The following is a 16,374-nucleotide window of genomic DNA, read 5'->3' as shown; positions in this document are numbered from 1 at the left end:
GTGGGAGGGGAAGCTCGTTGAACAGTGCAGGGCTACCGATGTGGGGACCTTGGGCGCTCTGGGAACCTGATCAAAGTCACAAAGCCTCTCCTGTAGAGACTCTCGTGGGCACACGCTCCATTTTGTGGTCAGTTCAAGGGGGATTATAGGACCCCTGATGCCCACTTGGGACCCCACCCTAGTTAAGAAGCCCTGCTTCCATCTCCTTAAACCCCTCCAGGCCCTGGGGGTCCCAGGCCGAGTGGATGGCTCCGGCTACATCATGGTGAACTCCATGGCCGTGGACGCCCAGTTGCTGGTCACCGTGGATGCCAACACACTACGGGGGCTGCTCGTCCTCAATACCACCGAGGTGAGGGTGTGGATGGGTGGGGTACCCAGGGTGGCCTGGGAAGGGGTGCTGAGGCCATGTGCTCCCGAGGCCCGAGGAGAAGCATTTGGATACCCGCTGAGCTCCAAAGAGGACCCTGGCAGATGAGAGCGTCAAGGTCCATGAGTAGAGGAATGAGGCTTCCAAGGAGAAGTCCCTCAGGTGCCCCTTCCCCTTCCTAACTCCCCAGGAGCCACTGCTCATACGACTTCTTTAATGTCATGTTCATGGAAGCACACAGCGTGCTCCCTTTTGCATCTGCCTTGTTTTGTTCGACATTATGTTTGTGAGATTCACCCACGCTGTGTTGATTATCCTTTTTCACTGCTGTATAGTATTCCATGGTGTGCCTCTATCACAATTCATCTATCTATCCTATCCACTAGCACTTGGACAGTGTCCAGTTTCTTATTGTATATTATTTTATTAATTAATCACATACATGTTTTTATTTTATTTTAAAAATGTTTTTATTGTGGTATAATATGCATAACAGAATTTACCATCTTAACCGCTTTTTAGTACACAGTTCAGCGGTATTAAGTATGTTCACATTTTTGTGCAAACATCACCACCATCCATCTCCAGAACTCTTTTCATCTTGCAAAACTGAAACTCTATACCCACTAAACAGTAACTCCTCATTTTCCCCTCCCCCGAGCTCTGTTGATTTCCTTCCTTTTTAAGGCTGAATAGCATTGCATTGGGTGGATGGACCACATTTTGTTGATCCATTTATTCATCAGTGGACACTTTGGTCCAAAGGCTTCCACCCTTTGGCTGTTGTTACGAGTGCTGCTATGAACACGGGTGTACAAACATCTCTTCATGATATCTCACACGCGTCTTGGTTTCTCTTGCTCTATCGTAGACCCAGCAGGAGGTGAACTTGCTGCTCACACACAACCTACCTCAGCCCTCGGCCCTCCCAACCCGGGTCCTGCTGGACCTGACCACCGAGAGGCTCGGGCCCAGCTACAGACACACCCTGCGGGTTGGAGTGGACGGCAGACAGGTGGGGGCTCTGCTGGCGGGGCCTTGGGGGGCTGGGGGCTGTGGGGACGGCCCAGCCCAATGGCCCCGGTCCCACAGTCATCCACCCTGACAGGTGTCTGAGGAGCTGACCTTCACTAGGTGGCCGGAGCACATCTCCCTAGACTGCACGTTCCAGCACAACATCCCCATGCTGCAGACGCTGTGGGTGGAGGACAAGCTGGGCCTGCAGGTCAGCCTCGGCAAGTACCAGTGACAGTGGAAATCATTCATTCATTCATTCATGCAACAAACCTTTTTGGAAATACCTCGGAGACGAGGGGATGGTAGAACAAGGTTCAGACCTCCCTCTGAGCCTCAGTCGCCTCATCTGGAAATTGGGGATGCTAATATTCATTTTGCTTGCCCAGCCATGCCCCCCGGGGCTGTTACACATTCTCCTCCTCCAGAGCTCCCTGCACTCCCAGCAGACCTGGCGCTTGTCCTCAGCCCTCTTTTTCCCCGTTCTCCACACACACTCCCTTCATGGGCTCATCCAGTCTCACATCAGTGCCATCTCTGCACTTCCATGTCCCCCATTTCCCCCTCCACTGAACCCCAGACCCATAGACCCACCTGCCTGCTGTATCTCTGCTCGGATGCCTGGCAGGCACCTCCGACTTGACTGTTCCAAACCAGACAGGCCGACCCCCCCGACCTGCCCCTCCCTGTCTCCCCATCTTGGCAAATGGCACCTCGTCCATCCTTCCAGTTGTGCAGTCAAACCCTTGAAGTCAACCTGGATTGACCAGCCTCCACCCAGGAGCCCTCCAAGAGTCAGCTCATTAGCACAAAAGACTCTCCTATCACCCAGGAAATTCTAAGGGACTTAGGAGCTCCATGTCAGATGCTCCCGTCACCCCCATCACTCAAGAATTTACAAGGGTACAGGGGCTCTGTGTCAGGAACTGGGGTCAAAGACCAAATATTAGCAGGAACCAGGGGCAGAGACATCTATATCTACATCTTATTATTTCACACCCTTCCTAGCCTCTTCCCAGCTTTCTCTTTTCCATCATCTTCCCATTGTTTGACACGTGATGCCTTTGACCTTGTCCTGGTCTGTCTCCCACTGCTGGTGTTTAAGCTCCACGGGGTCAGACATTTCTTTCTGTCGTGTGCATGGCAGCATCCCTAGGTTTAACAGGGCCCAGCATGTAGTAGGTGCTTAGTCAACATCGTTGAATGATGGAGTGACACTTCCCACTTTATAGAGTGGGTGACATAAAGCAGTGAGGGGCCTCGCCACCTGTTGCCACGCACTGCGTGTTCGGCCAATGATGGCTGCTGTGCTGTTGTGGCTTCAGTGATTAACTTACGTACATATGGTGGGGAGGTTGCGAACTCAAAGGCCTTTGAGGGCCAAGTTGTATATTTTTAACTTTTTGAAAAAATTAAAAAAAAAATTTATTATTAACTTTTTTATTGTGGCAAAATATGTATTGACCATTTGAACTATTTTAAAGTGTACAATTTAGGGGCATTTAGTACATTCATAAATTTGTGCAACTACTCTCTAATTCAGAACGTTTTCATCCCCCCAGATGGCAACCCTGTACCTGTTAGCAGTCACTCCTCAGCAGGCAGAGCCCCTCGCCACCAGCAAAACAGCACACGTGTAGTTGGCCACGTGTAACCCAGTTGTTCCTCCAACCTGCTTCCTTGAAGGGGTCCTGGTTCTTCCCATCTCAGCGGCATGGGTGGTACAAACCCCCAGGGTTTGTGGGAGCTGGTGCCAGCTGGGCTGGGCTGACGCTCTCTGTGCAGGGTGGTCCAGCATCTCCTGGGTGTCATTCCAGGTCTCCTTGGACGTTCACGACAGTGACTCTGGCTTTGAGAATTCGGGACGCGTCTCAGCAGGGGCCACGTCTCTGAACTACTCCGTGAGCTGCCGTCACCGCGATGGGCGCCTGGAGCTTTCTGGCTGGAGTGAGCACGACAGCCAGGCCCTGTGGCAGGCGGGGTTCCCGGCAGAGGCCCGCATCAGTGCCGAGCTGCAGACACGCGGTAAGGCAGCCAGGCACTGCCCACGGATGAGAGCTGGCTTCCCCCATGTGGGGGACTGCCCGCCAGCCTCAGGCCCAGTTGACCCTGAGCTCCAGGACTAACCAGGACACCCTTGGCCTTGGAGCCTCACTCCTAAGGGAGCGTCTGTTCACTTCCCAGGGCTGCCAAAGCAGCGTATCATAAACTGGGTGGCTTAAAACAACAGAAGTTTATTCTCCCGCAGTTCTGGAGGCCGCAAGTCAGAAATCAGGTGTTGTCAGGGCCATGGTCCTTCCAAAGTCTTCAGGGGAAAATCCTTCCTTGCCTCTTCCAGCTCCTGGTGGCCCCAGGTGTTCCTGGGCTTGTGGCTGCATCACTGCAATCTCTGCCCCTGTGTCTCTGCCTCTTCTCTTCTTTTTATGAGGATGCCAGTCATCGGATTAGGGCCCATCCTAATCTAGCACCTCATCTTGGCTTGATTACCTCCTCAAAGACCCTGTTTCCAAATAAGGTCACATTCACAGGTCAGGGACTTAGGACTTCAACATAATTTTTAGGGGGAAACAGTTTAACCCATATTGGAGGAGGAAGGGAAGATGACAGTAATGAGAGCCACCATTGATTGAGTGCTCACTGCATGCATACCAGGCAAGTCCTCAATACACAGGAGCTAAGGGAATCTGCTCAGCCATGCCGTGCGCACCAAGGGAAAGTTGAAGCCCCTAGTGGGGCCTTTGGGCCCTCAGGATCCACACCCTAACCTCTATGACCTCTCTCCTGGCCCCTGCTCATTCCACTCCTTGTTTTCCTCCAACGCATGAGGCTTGCTCCTGCTTCGGGACCTTCGTACAGGCTGTTCCCTCTGCCTGGAATGCTCTTCTCCACAGTCACTCTCTCACCTCCTTTGGGTATTTCTCAAATGTCGTCTCCTCAGTGAAGCCTTGCCTGCTCCCCCTATTTATTTGCACCCCCACCTCTCTCCAGCTCTCCCCATCCCTCTCCCTGGCTTTGTCATTCTAACATACTGTGTAACTTACTTTTTTTTTTTTTTTTTTTTATTGACCATATTCCTTATGCTGTATATCACATCCCCGTGGCTTACTTATTTTATTTATTTATTTATTTATTTATTTATTTTTGGCTGTGTTGGGTCTTCGTTTCTGTGCGAGGGCTTTCTCTAGTTGCGGCAAGTGGGGGCCACTCTTCATCGCGGTGCGCAGGCCTCTCACTGTCGTGGCCTCTCTTGTTGCGGAGCACAGGCTCCAGACGCGCAGGCTCAGTAGTTGTGGGTCACGGGTCTAGTTGCTCCGCGGCATGTGGGATCCTCCCAGACCAGGGCTCGAACCCGTGTCCCCTGCATTGGCAGGCAGATTCTCAACCACTGCGCCACCAGGGAAGCCCCTAACTTACTTTTTAAATATCTTTATTTCTCATTGCCTGTCTTCCACTCACCCCACACTAGAATGTGCACTCCACCAGGACAGGGATGATCTTTGTTTGCAGAGTGGCAGATAGTAGGTGTTCAATTAATCATCTGTTGAGTGAATGTGTGAACATACAAGAGAGGGGTTAGTAACACCATCCCCATTCTGCAAGGGAGGAACAGAAGTGCAGAGAGGTTGAGTCACTTGTTCCAGGCCACACAGCTGGTTAATGATGAATCCAGGCAGTATGACTCCAGAGCCACCCTCTGACCCCTGTGTAGATTGCGGAGATCAGGATCCCTGTGTGTCCCCAAGTCCCTTGGATCGTCTTCTTCTGGTCTCAAACTCTTCCATCCTCGGCTCTCAGCATCCTGTGGGGTGAGCGGGGGCCTGGTCAGACAGGGAACAGTCTCAGTGTGCGCTGACCTCACAGACTGCTCTGAGGCAGGGTCTGTAGGGGGTGTGCGGGGAAAGTAATGGGACAGTCGTCCCAGGGATAATTTCCACACTCCAGTTCCCCGGGACCAGGAGGCCTGGTGTGCTGGCCTCCAGCCAGGGTGACCTCTCACCCCCCACCCACTGCCGTCTCAGTCCCTCGGGGGGCGTTTTCTGCCGGGCATCAACATTCTTGGTGACTTCCCACAATCTGGAACCTCCCTGGGCAAGAGGACTTGGTCCCCTTCAATGTGTGTCCCCTCGCTCCTCATGCCCCCCCACACACATAGTAGGTGCACGTGGTTGAACATTGCATAATGAAGGAAGGAAACGACCCCTTCCTGAGACCTACTATGTGCCCCACGCACAGGTGTTCGCAGATGTGGTATCTCAGTTGATCTTGGCAATGTCCCTCCAGTTGGGTGGGCTGTGCCCACCTTATAGGTGAGGAGATTGAGGCTCAGAGCTGCCAGGCTTGTCTGTGTCTGCCAGAGAGGGCCACCCACCCTGCTGGGCCCAAGTGGCAGGTGATGGGGTTGGGCCAGATCCTGGACTCTCCTTTTCTGGAGAGTTTTTACCTGCTGCGAAGATGAGGGACAGCCCAGCTGAGAGGCAGGGGACTGGAAGAGATGCCCCTGTGGGATGGGAGGGGACACAGACCCTCCAGCCTGGGCCAGGCAAGCTGCAGGTCAGTATTATTTGATATTGATTTGATATTTGATTAACCCTGAAGAGAAGCATCATTGGTTTGTTCATTCCCTCAACAAGTACTGGACACCTGTGATGTGTCTGGCTGGGGCTGTGCTAAGTGCTGGGGTTATAGCAGGGAATGAAACAGACTAAAGGCCCTCCCGTCATGGAGCTGACCTTCTGGCAGGGGAGGGAGCAGGAAGGGCTGGGAGGTACTTTAGATGGGCAGTCATAGAAGGCTCCTCGGAGGAGTTGTCCTATCAGCAGCGACTCCAATGAGAGAAGGAGCTGGCCAGGCCAAGATTAGGGGACGCCTCATGACAGATGATGTCACTGGGACTCAGAGAGGTGAAAGACTTGCCCAGGATCAATCCCGCTGGTATCCTCAGGGTGCGACCCTAAACTGGGAAGGGAGGTGAACCCCAGTCCCTAGCAGCCTTTGCCATTCTCTGCCTTTAGAGACCCAGACCCAGGCCCATGTGGTCCTCCGAGGTGGGGATGGTGGGATCAGCGTGGACGTGGCAGCCCTGGTGGCCTGGCCGATGAACGGCCCTCTGGAGCTGGTGGTGAATGTCAGCCACACGGCGCCCGCTCTCCGGAGGCTGGGCCTGCCCTTTGCCAGCCAGGTGAGGAGTGGGTGGCCAGCCTGGGCAGGGGCAGGCTCCCTCCTAATTCTCTCAACTCCCATCCTGTTCCCGGGAGCAGAGGACCACTGTGTGCACGATTGACCGGGATGCTCTTGCCTTGTGTCTCTCCAGCACTTTACAGTTTGTAAAGGCTTTATTAATAATAGTAATAATTGTAACCAGTGTCTACTGAGTGACCTCTGTATTCTCAGCTGTGGGGCTGGTGTGGACTGGCCCCCTGCATCTCTGTGTTCCAGTACCTGGTGCTGTGTCCTTTCCGCCCTTCCACTTTTTAATCAAAATCAAAGCTCAGCTTCCATTTGTAGAGCACCTACTGCGTGCTCGGCACCATTCTAAGGGTTTTATATGCATTGACTCATCTCCTGACACCCCAGCGAGAGGCAGAGCGGCACAGTTGTTACGGAATGCCGTCTCCGGAGGTCAGTCCCAGCTCTGCCATTTGCTGGCTGTGTGGCCTTGGGCAAATTCCTTAGCCTCTCTGTGCCCTCCATCTCCTCATCTGTGAAATGGGGATAATAACTGTATCGATAATGTGGGGGTTGTGAGGATGGAGTGAGGAATACCAGTAATGCACCTGGGACGGTGTGTGGCTGGAGCAGATGCTTTAGAAGCTTTTGCTGTTCTGGTGGTGGTGATGATGGTGGTAACTGTAATCATCATCGTCATCTCTGGGTCACACATGAGCGCCTAGGTGACCTGCCCAAGGTCACATAACAAGTAGACATCAAAATATGGACTCAGGCTTGGTACAGGGCCCTTCCCTGAGAATGTTCCCCGCCAACAACCTCTAAGAAAGGAAATGTGCTGTGGCCCCACTGCATGGGGCCATGTCCCAGCCACTGTCGTTTGGTGTGAACTCACCTTGCTTGGCTGGGCCCTCCCACTCCCCCATGATTCACAGAGTGCATGCATCAAAGCCTCTTTTCCAACCTCCTGTTTTGGATTATCCAGCAATCCCCTTGCCCCTCACTCCACTCTGCTGTGGGAGGAGTCCTGGAGGGCCAGGATGTCACTCTTCATGCAGAGGGTCTGCATCACTGTAACCCACAGCAGAGCACCCCGAGCTCCCTTCTCCCCTGACTTCATCTGAATCCCCTTTTCCTGGCCTCAGGACCGGGTGATGGGAGACCCGTGGGGAGGTCATTCTTTGCCGACGTCAGGGGCGCAGGTCTGCACTGGGGGCCCACAGTAGGCAATAAGGGAGCTGGTCCAGGCCCTGCCCAAGGGTCCTCACCGTCCAAGAGGTTGTTAGATGGGGCCAGGCCTGATGGGCGTCTGCCACGCCGGGCTGGGGGGACAGGGACATGCTGGGGCTGTGGAGCATGGCCTGGCCTGTGAGGGTCCTCAGGCCCCTACCCTCCCCACGCCTCACAGCCTGCCCCCGCCCCCCATCCCTCTTCAGCTCATGTTCTGGGAGCTCTGGGCAGAGGAGGAGATGAGTTCTTCCCTGCAGCTGACCTGTGATTCTCAAGCCTGCCTGGTCTTCAACGTCCGTGGCCAGAACCGGGTGCTCAGGTGAGGGGTTCTCTACACTCTGGGGGCCCTGAGAGGAGAGGAATGGGTGAGGGAGACCACAGCTGAGCACTCCTGACCTACAGCCCCACTGCACAGGTGTGACAAGGGAGGCTCAGAGAGGCCAAGTGACTTACCCAAGGTCACACAGCTAATAAAATATCTTTGACCTCTGGGGGCAGGACATGGATGAGGAGTTCTTGGTCTCACAAACTAAATGCATCCCAGGCCTCGAGTACATATTAGTAACTATTACGGCTCTTCAATCCAGGGACCTACTGGGTGCCGGGGTTGGGGGTCTTACAGTCAGATGAAGTCAGGTGGCCAGTGGTTCTCACCTGGGGGTGAGTGTGCCCACCCAGGAGTGTTTGGCAATGTCTGGGGAAATGTCTGGTTGTTACGACTCTGCATGGGATGCTACTGGCTCCTAGTGGGCAGGGGCCGGAGGTGCTGCCAGACTCCTATAACGCACAGGTCAGCCCACGGCAGTGAATCGTGTGGCCCAAGGTGTCAGCTGTGCTGAGGTTGAGACACCCTGGTGTAGAGGCACCACCAGACCAGGGCTGGCAGCAGTGGGGAGCCATGAACACCCCAGCCTGAAGAGGCAAGGAAGGGGTGCTGTGTGCACAGGGCTGCTGGGAGGGAACCCGGGTTTAAATCCCACCGTCCATTCTGCTGAGGCTCCACTGGCCAAGCCCGAGGGGGCCCATCGGTGGGCCTGCAGAAGACGTGCCGCCCGGTACCACCCAGCCCCTGTGCTGAAGGGGAAACTGAGGGACTTGCCCAATGTCCCTGCCCAGGACCAGGCAGAGGCCAAGCTGGATTCAAACTCAGGTCGCCTGGGGGAAGGCTGCAGCCCCGACCATTACACCCCATGACCCTCAGGCCTCAGGACGTGTGAATAGCCCTTCATTGGCTATTCTGCTGCTGTGTTCCTGCGTCTCCACCCCTCTGCTGGGGAGGTTGGCTTGGTCCTGACCCAGCCCTGCAGGCCCTGGACAGGGTGCCCTCAAGCCAGGCCTCTCACATCCTCTTTCTTTCCAGCAAGGAGCTGCGGCTCTCAGGCCGGCATCACCTCCCCATCCTCCTAGGCTGCTGCCCCAGCAGAGCCTCAGCCTCAGCCAAGGTAACTGTGTCCCGGCCTCCCCTGAGCGCCTAACTGGTTCCAGATGCCCTGCCCGAGGCGGATATGGGTAGTGTTAACACATCCACATCTGTCTGCCGGCTGCACAGGCCCCCGTGGGCGACTCTCGGAAACCCCTGGCTCCAGCTTTCCCAAACAGGCCCAGGTTTACATTCCTGGGCTAGCCCCTGCGGCCCCCAGCTGGGCCCACGAGACCCTTAGGAGCCAGGGGAGGCTTGCCAGCCTGGTGCCTGGCGCCACCTCACCCGGCCTGGCACGCTTCCGGTCGCTGGATCAGATGACGTGGCCTTTGAGCTGAGCCAGCATCACCTCCCAGGTGTCCGTCTGCTTTCCCACGGGTCTTTGCGTGTCTTCGCGTGTCTTCATGCCCTGTGTCCACAAATCCCATTTTTACCTGGAACCCCCAGGATCTCCCGCACTCATGCATCTGCCCTGTGTGTAGCATCTGGAGGTCCTGGGGGTAGACAGGAGGACCCATGAGACCCATGATTCCCTCTCCCTCCGTCTGCCATTGCTTATTTCTGTCTGCCCCTCTTCCCCAAATCAGGAGATCCTGGAGGGTGTGCCCAGCACCTGGCACAGGGCCCAGCACATAGTAGGTGCGTGTAGTGAATGAATGAAAGAAAGAATGAATGAATGAATGAAAGGATGTGTAAATGAGTGAGTGATTACAATCACCAACTAGTCACTTCATTATCCCACCAGCCACCCAGTTTTGTTAAAAGCCCTCCCTGCCCTGGGCCAGGCTGCCTTTGTTTATAGAGCACCTACTGTGTGCCAGGCCCTGTACCCGCACAACACACAGAATCTCAGTGCTCCCCAGATTTCACTGCACCATCATTCGGGGAACCTCTTAGTTTTCCCCTAATCTTTATTTTGAATAATTTCCAACCTATAGAGAAGTTATTGTAGGACAGTGGACATTTACCAATCGGTTTTTTCCCCAGTTTTATTGAGATGTAATTGACATACAGCACTGTATAACTTTAACATGTACAGCATACTCATCTGACTTACATCTATTGTGAAATGACTACAGTAAGTTTAGTTAACATCCATCATCTCATAGAGATACAGAAAAAGAAAAGAAAAGGAAAAAAATTTCTTTCCTTGTGATGAGAACTCTTAGAATCTCCTCTCTTTTTTTTTAAATTAATTTTTATTGGAGTATAGTTGATTTACAATGCTGTGTTACTTTCGGCTGTACAGCAAAGTGAATCAGTTGTACATATACATATATCCACTCTTTTTTAGATTCTGTTCCCATGTAGGTCATTACAGAGCATTGAGTAGAGTTCCCTGTGCTATACAGTAGGTCCTTATTAGTTATCATTTTATATATGTGTATATATCAATCCCAATCTCCCAATTTATCCCTCCCCCCCTTTCCTCCTTGGTAATCATAAGTTTGTTTTCTGCATCTGTGACTCTGTTTCTGTTTTGTAAATTGGTTCATTTGTACCTTTCTCTTCTCTTAACCACTTTCAAATATACCATCCAGCAGGGTTAACTGTAGTCATCCTGTTGTACATACATCCCTGGTATTTATCTTATATCACCAAGTGTTAATATCTTACCACATCTTCCTATTTATACTTACATATGTTATATACATTTGTATATTCGTACACGTATTTTCTGTATTATTGTGAGTTAATATTGAGTTGTTTCTGGAGGCATCTCTTTACTCCTAAATACTGCAGCAAGTATTTCCTATAACAAGGGTATTTTCTTGTATAACACAACAGAATTACAAAATTCAGGAAATTTAACATGTGACATAAAACAATTATTGAATATATGGTTCATCATAAAATTTCCCAGTGTCACAATTATTCTTTTGCAATAATGTTCTTTCGAGCGGTTTTGTTTTGTTTGTTTTAAATCCAGAATGCAGTTCAGGATCATCCAGGGTATTCAGTTTCTTAATCTAGAAATTCAGTTTCTTAATCTGAAATCTCTTTAGTTTCTTAATCTAGAACAGAGATCTGTAAACTTTTACTGTAAAGGGCCAGATAATAAATATTTTAGCCTTTACACCCAATACCCTCTTTGTTGCATCTACTACCATTGTAACAAAAGAGCAGCAATAGACAATATGTAAATAAAATGGGCATGGTCGTGTTCCAATAAAACTTTATTTACAAAATCAGGCTGTGGGCCAAATTTGGCCCAAAGACTGACCCCTGATCTAGAAATTCTCTTCCCACCGCCTATATTTTATTATTACACTTCTCAGACACTGAAAAATTAGAACAATTTTATAGTGAACACCTACGTATCCATCACCTAGATTTTTTTCATTCATATTTTGCTCTACTTTATCACATAGTTCTCCATCCTTCCTAATTTTTTATGCATTTCAAAGTAAATTGCTGATATTGATATATTTCCCCCTAAGCATTTCATTGTCATTAACCACATTAAAGAAGAACTCCTGCATTGAACAACAAGGATTTACTGTATAGCACAGGGAACCGTATTCAGTATCTTGTAATAACTTATAATGGAAAAGAATCTGAAGCTGTATACCTGAAACTAACACAATATTGTAAATACGCTATAGTTAAGTTTTTAAAAGAACTCCTGCATCGACGATTTTGCAGTGTTCAGGCAGTTGTTTTGCAAAAATCCCCCATTTGAATTTGTCAGATTGTTTGTGTGAGACATGATTTAGGTTGAACATTTTTGACAGGGGCATCACTAAATTAATGATGCTTCTGGAGAGCTCTTAAGAATACCAGTTCTTGACCCAGTTTCCAGAGGCTCTGTTTTTACAGGTCTTGGGTGGGGGCCCAGAATCTATATTTTTGGCAGGTGCCCTAAGTGATTCTGCTATTCAGCCAGCCTGGAAGTTAGCACATTATTTCATATAGTTTTCATATCAACCCATTAATAAAGTAGATATCATTATCCCAATTTATCTGATAAGAAAGTGAAGGTGGTTATGGAACTAGCTAGAGGTCATTCATCCCATACCTGCTAGAGCCTGAACTGGGGCCTGGTCTGTTTAATGCAGTGCTTGTGTGTCGTCCTCTGCAGTAGACTGCCCCCTGCTGTTCACAATGGTAATACAACTAGAATTCTTGCCTGCCCGCCCCAGGCTGGTAGCTATCTACAAGTCAGTGTTACAGCATGAAGGGCACGGGGAGATTGTTGTCATGGCCACACCTGGTGGTCTAAACTGAGGTTCAGGACCCTCATGTCATCAGAGTTGGTCCCATCCAGGGAGCTGTGCGTCTTTCGGGCCCGGGGCTTTGGGAGGCAGAGCTTGCTTACAGCGTGGAGTCAGCATCTTCCTCAGTGTTCCGTCAGAGACTTGGATGAGGAGATCTGACTTGCTTTTCTTCTGGCCCAGCTGCGATACTCTGAGGGTGGAGCCGAGAGCACCTTTGCCTTGATGGTGGAGGAGCATCATTTCCACGTGGGCTCCAGGCTGGTGGCTGCTAAGGACAGTCTCACCAACATCGTCACGCTGGAACAGACCTTCCCCCAGGTGCGTGCAGGAGGCCAGAGCCAGGGCTGGGGCAGGCTGGGAGGCTCCTGGGGCAGCCCTTTGAGAAAAGAGGAATTGTCCTGGTTCCTGGGAGGATCCAATGCAGACAGAGCTGTGATGTGGGCAAAATTTGCTGGAATGGATTCTCAGCTGGCCTCTGTAACCATCCATCCATCCTCCCTCCCTCCCTCCCTCCCTTCCTTCCTCCCTCCCTTCCTTCCTCCCTTCTTTCCTTCCTTCTGCATCATTTATTGAGCATCTACTAGGTGCCAGACCAGACACTATTCCAGAAACTGGGGATGTTGCCTAGAACAGGATTGATGAGTCCTTCCTCTCATCAAGTGTACAGTCTAGTGGGGAGATTGACCAACAAAAAAATCAAATAAGAAAATATACCAGATGATGATACATACTATAGAAAAAACAAAATGGGGTGATATGAGTGGGAATTACTGGGGAGCTATTTAGGTGGCCAGGAAAGGCCCCACTAAGGAGATGACATTTGAGCTAGCCGGAGATGACAAGCATATATCAGCCATTTGGAAATCTGGTGAAAAGAAGATATACAGATTGCCAACAAACACATGAAAGGATGCTCAACATCACTAATCATTAGAGAAATGCAAATCAAAACTACAATGAGGTATCACCTCACACCAGTCAGAATGGCCATCATCAGAAAGTCTACAAACAATAAATGCTGGAGAGGGTGTGGAGAAAAGGGAACCCTCTTGCACTGTTGGTGGGAATGTAAATTGATACAGCCACTATGGAGAACAGTATGGAGGTTCCTTAAAAAACTAAAAATAGAACTCCCATATGACCCAGCAATCCCACTACTGGGCATATACCCTGAGAAAACCTTAATTCAAAAAGAGTCATGTACCACAGTGTTCATTGCAGCACTATTTACAATAGCTAGGACATGGAAGCAACCTAAGTGTCCATCAACAGATGAATGGATAAAGAAGATGTGGCACATATATACAATGGAATATTACTCAGCCATAAAAAGAAACGAAATTGAGTTGTTTGTAGTGAGGTAGATGGACCTAGAGTCTGTCATACAGAGTGAAGTAAGTCAGAAAAAGGAAAACAAATACCGTATGCTAACACGTATATATGGAATCTAAAAAAAAAAATGGTTCTGATGAACCTAGGGGCAGGACAGGAATAAAGACGCAGACGTAGAGAATGGACTTGAGGACACTGGGAGGGGGAAGGGTAAGCTGGGACGAAGTGAGAGAGTAGCACTGACATATATACACTACCAAATGTAAAATAGATAGCTAGTGGGAAGCAGCTGCATAGCACAGGGAGATCAGCTCGGTGCTTTGTGATCACCTAGAGGGGTGGGAGAGGGAGGGTGGGAGGGAGACACAAGAGGGAGGGGATATGGGGATATACGTTTACGTATAGCTGATTCACTTTGTTATACAGCAGAAACTAACACAACATTGTAAAGCAATTATACTCCAATAAAGATGTTAAAAAAAAGAAGAAAAGAAAATCTAGTGAAAGAGCATTCTAGGCAGAGGGAACAGGACATGCAAAGGGCCTGGGCAGGAATGAATTTGGCATATTTGAGGAATGGCCACTGGGCTGGAGCAGAGTAAGTGAGGGGGAAATGGTGGGCAGTAGTGGGAATCCAATCATGCAGGGCATGTCAGGCCACAGGGAGGAGTTTGGATTTTATTCTCTCTGAAATTGGACGCCTTTTGAGGACACTATCCAAGGGATGCTTTCAGATTCCTCTGGCTGCTGTGTGGGGAGGGACCTACAGGGGACAGCAGAGACAACAGTGAAGAAGCCAGTGAGCAGGGCCAGAATGATGATGTCTTGGACCAAGGTGGGGGCAGTAGTGATGGGCTTTAGAGACATTTAAGAGTCAATTCCCCTCGTCTCACCAAAAGTCCCCTCCACCCTCCACCTGTGGCACCCACCAGCAGGGAGAGTGCTCCTTGCTGAGCCTTTGCACAGGCTGTTCCTTCTGCCTAGAATGCCCTTCCCTGCTTTGTCCACTTATTTTCTTTGTGTTCCTTTGTCCCTTGAATATCTTTCGTGGCTACTCTTGTCACCTTGTCCCACCATTTTCTGTCTCTGTGACTGTCTCCCCACCAGCCTGGAGCCCCTGAAGGGCCAGGGCCAGTCTTGGTTATCTTTGTACCCCAACCCCCAGCACTGGGTCAAGGACATAATACCTGCTCACTAAATGTTTGAGAAATCCTACTACCAACTGCAGCAGCCCCACATGGCATTGTCCATGGGTCCAGCCCTGGGCTGAGCACATCACAGCCATTATATCACTGAAGTTGGCACTGTTATTCTTACCCCATTTTATACGCAAGGAAATGAGGCCCAGAGAGGTTGGGAAACTGGCCCAAGGCCACACAGCTTGGAAGTGGAGCTGAGAGGCGGCTGTCCTCTTTACAGGGGGCGTCAGTCTCCTATGTCACACCCCTTCCACCCCATCACTCCCCTCCCTTACATTATCTGCCCAGCCCAGTAAGCTGTTAGAACTTTGTTTCTTGTGTTTCTTCTTCTGAAAGCTTCTCTCCTTTCCTATCCTCAGCGGGAACATGGGCCAGGTTCCCCTGTGACGTAGCTCCATCTTTCTCTTCCAGCTCCACACCCTTCCTGGGGAGCTGGTCCTGCAGACCTCATACGAGCGAGCCCGTGGCACCCGTGTCCTGCACCACATGGCGCTGTGGGACGGCCAGGAGATGGCCATCAACGGGAGCCTCTCCGGGCCCTTCCTCCAGCCCACCGGGACCCTCAGGCTGCAGGGTGAGTCTCCCAGCGGCTGCAGCAGGGGTGGCCCGTGCACCCACTCACTCAGAGCACCATCATTGAGCACCTGCTTATCCCAGGTGCTGTTCCAGGTGCTGGGAATCCACTGGGAAATAAGATGGCCCAGGTCCCCGCCCTCAGGGAGGCAGGCTGTGAGCAGGGACACATACTGGACAACATAACGTCAGGGTGTCTCCGAGAGAGAAGGGCTGAGAAAACAAGCAGGGCTTGGTTTGGGGGCCTGGAGCTCCTCCAGGTGGGGTGGTCGGGGAAGGCCTGTCTCAGGAGGTGATGTTTAAGCTGAGCCCCGAGTGACAAGAAGGCAAAGCTCTGGGGAGATCATTGCAGGCAGAAGGAACAGCAGGTGCAAAGGCCCTGGGGTGGGAACAAGCTTTGTGGCTGGAGCAACGGCAGCAAGGCCAGTGTGGCTGGAGTGGACTGAAGGGAGGAGCAGGGGGCAGATGAGGTGGGAGAGGTCAGGGGAGCCAGGTCACACAGGATCCCAGGCCCGGACAAGGAGTTGGGGTTTTACCTGAGTGTGTTAAGACAGGAGGGTGGGGCCAGGGCGTGGAAGGTGTGCCAACTCTGAGCATCCCCGAGAGGCTTCAGAGCTGAGGCTGACAGACTGAAGGTTGGCAGGGGAGGTGAGTGCAGCCCCAACGGTGGCACCCGTGACCCCTGAGGCCCTCCAGGAAATAGCCCCGTCCCCAAGGGACTGTGCAGACACACAGACTGTCAGTTAGTGTTTGAGGAGCCCCCTTACACAGAGCAGAGCCCGACCTGCTGGCCTGCCAAGCGGGAGACATGGTGCAGACCCTGGACCCGGGGGCACGGCTTGCTGAGTGGCC

The 16,374-nt window shown here is 51.4% G+C and overlaps 1 protein-coding gene across 1 annotated transcript in view; it reads left to right on the top strand.

The window, feature by feature from the left end:
- LOC133104210 (uncharacterized) overlaps positions 1–16,374 on the top strand; it is a 173,102-nt gene that overhangs the window by 124,171 nt on the left and 32,557 nt on the right. The window contains exons 47-55 of the mRNA XM_061209857.1: positions 221–352; positions 1,242–1,385; positions 1,479–1,595; positions 3,202–3,409; positions 6,397–6,563; positions 7,987–8,099; positions 9,141–9,222; positions 12,599–12,736; positions 15,361–15,523. Of these exons, the coding sequence (XP_061065840.1) occupies positions 221–352; positions 1,242–1,385; positions 1,479–1,595; positions 3,202–3,409; positions 6,397–6,563; positions 7,987–8,099; positions 9,141–9,222; positions 12,599–12,736; positions 15,361–15,523 (1,264 nt within the window). The remainder of the gene's footprint in view (positions 1–220; positions 353–1,241; positions 1,386–1,478; positions 1,596–3,201; positions 3,410–6,396; positions 6,564–7,986; positions 8,100–9,140; positions 9,223–12,598; positions 12,737–15,360; positions 15,524–16,374) is intronic.

Source organism: Eubalaena glacialis, chromosome 13, assembly GCF_028564815.1.
Source record: "Eubalaena glacialis isolate mEubGla1 chromosome 13, mEubGla1.1.hap2.+ XY, whole genome shotgun sequence".
In the NCBI taxonomy this organism is placed as follows: domain Eukaryota; kingdom Metazoa; phylum Chordata; class Mammalia; order Artiodactyla; family Balaenidae; genus Eubalaena; species Eubalaena glacialis.
The sequence above is the reverse complement of the archived record's forward strand: the minus strand, read 5'-3'. Positions and strand labels throughout refer to the sequence as shown.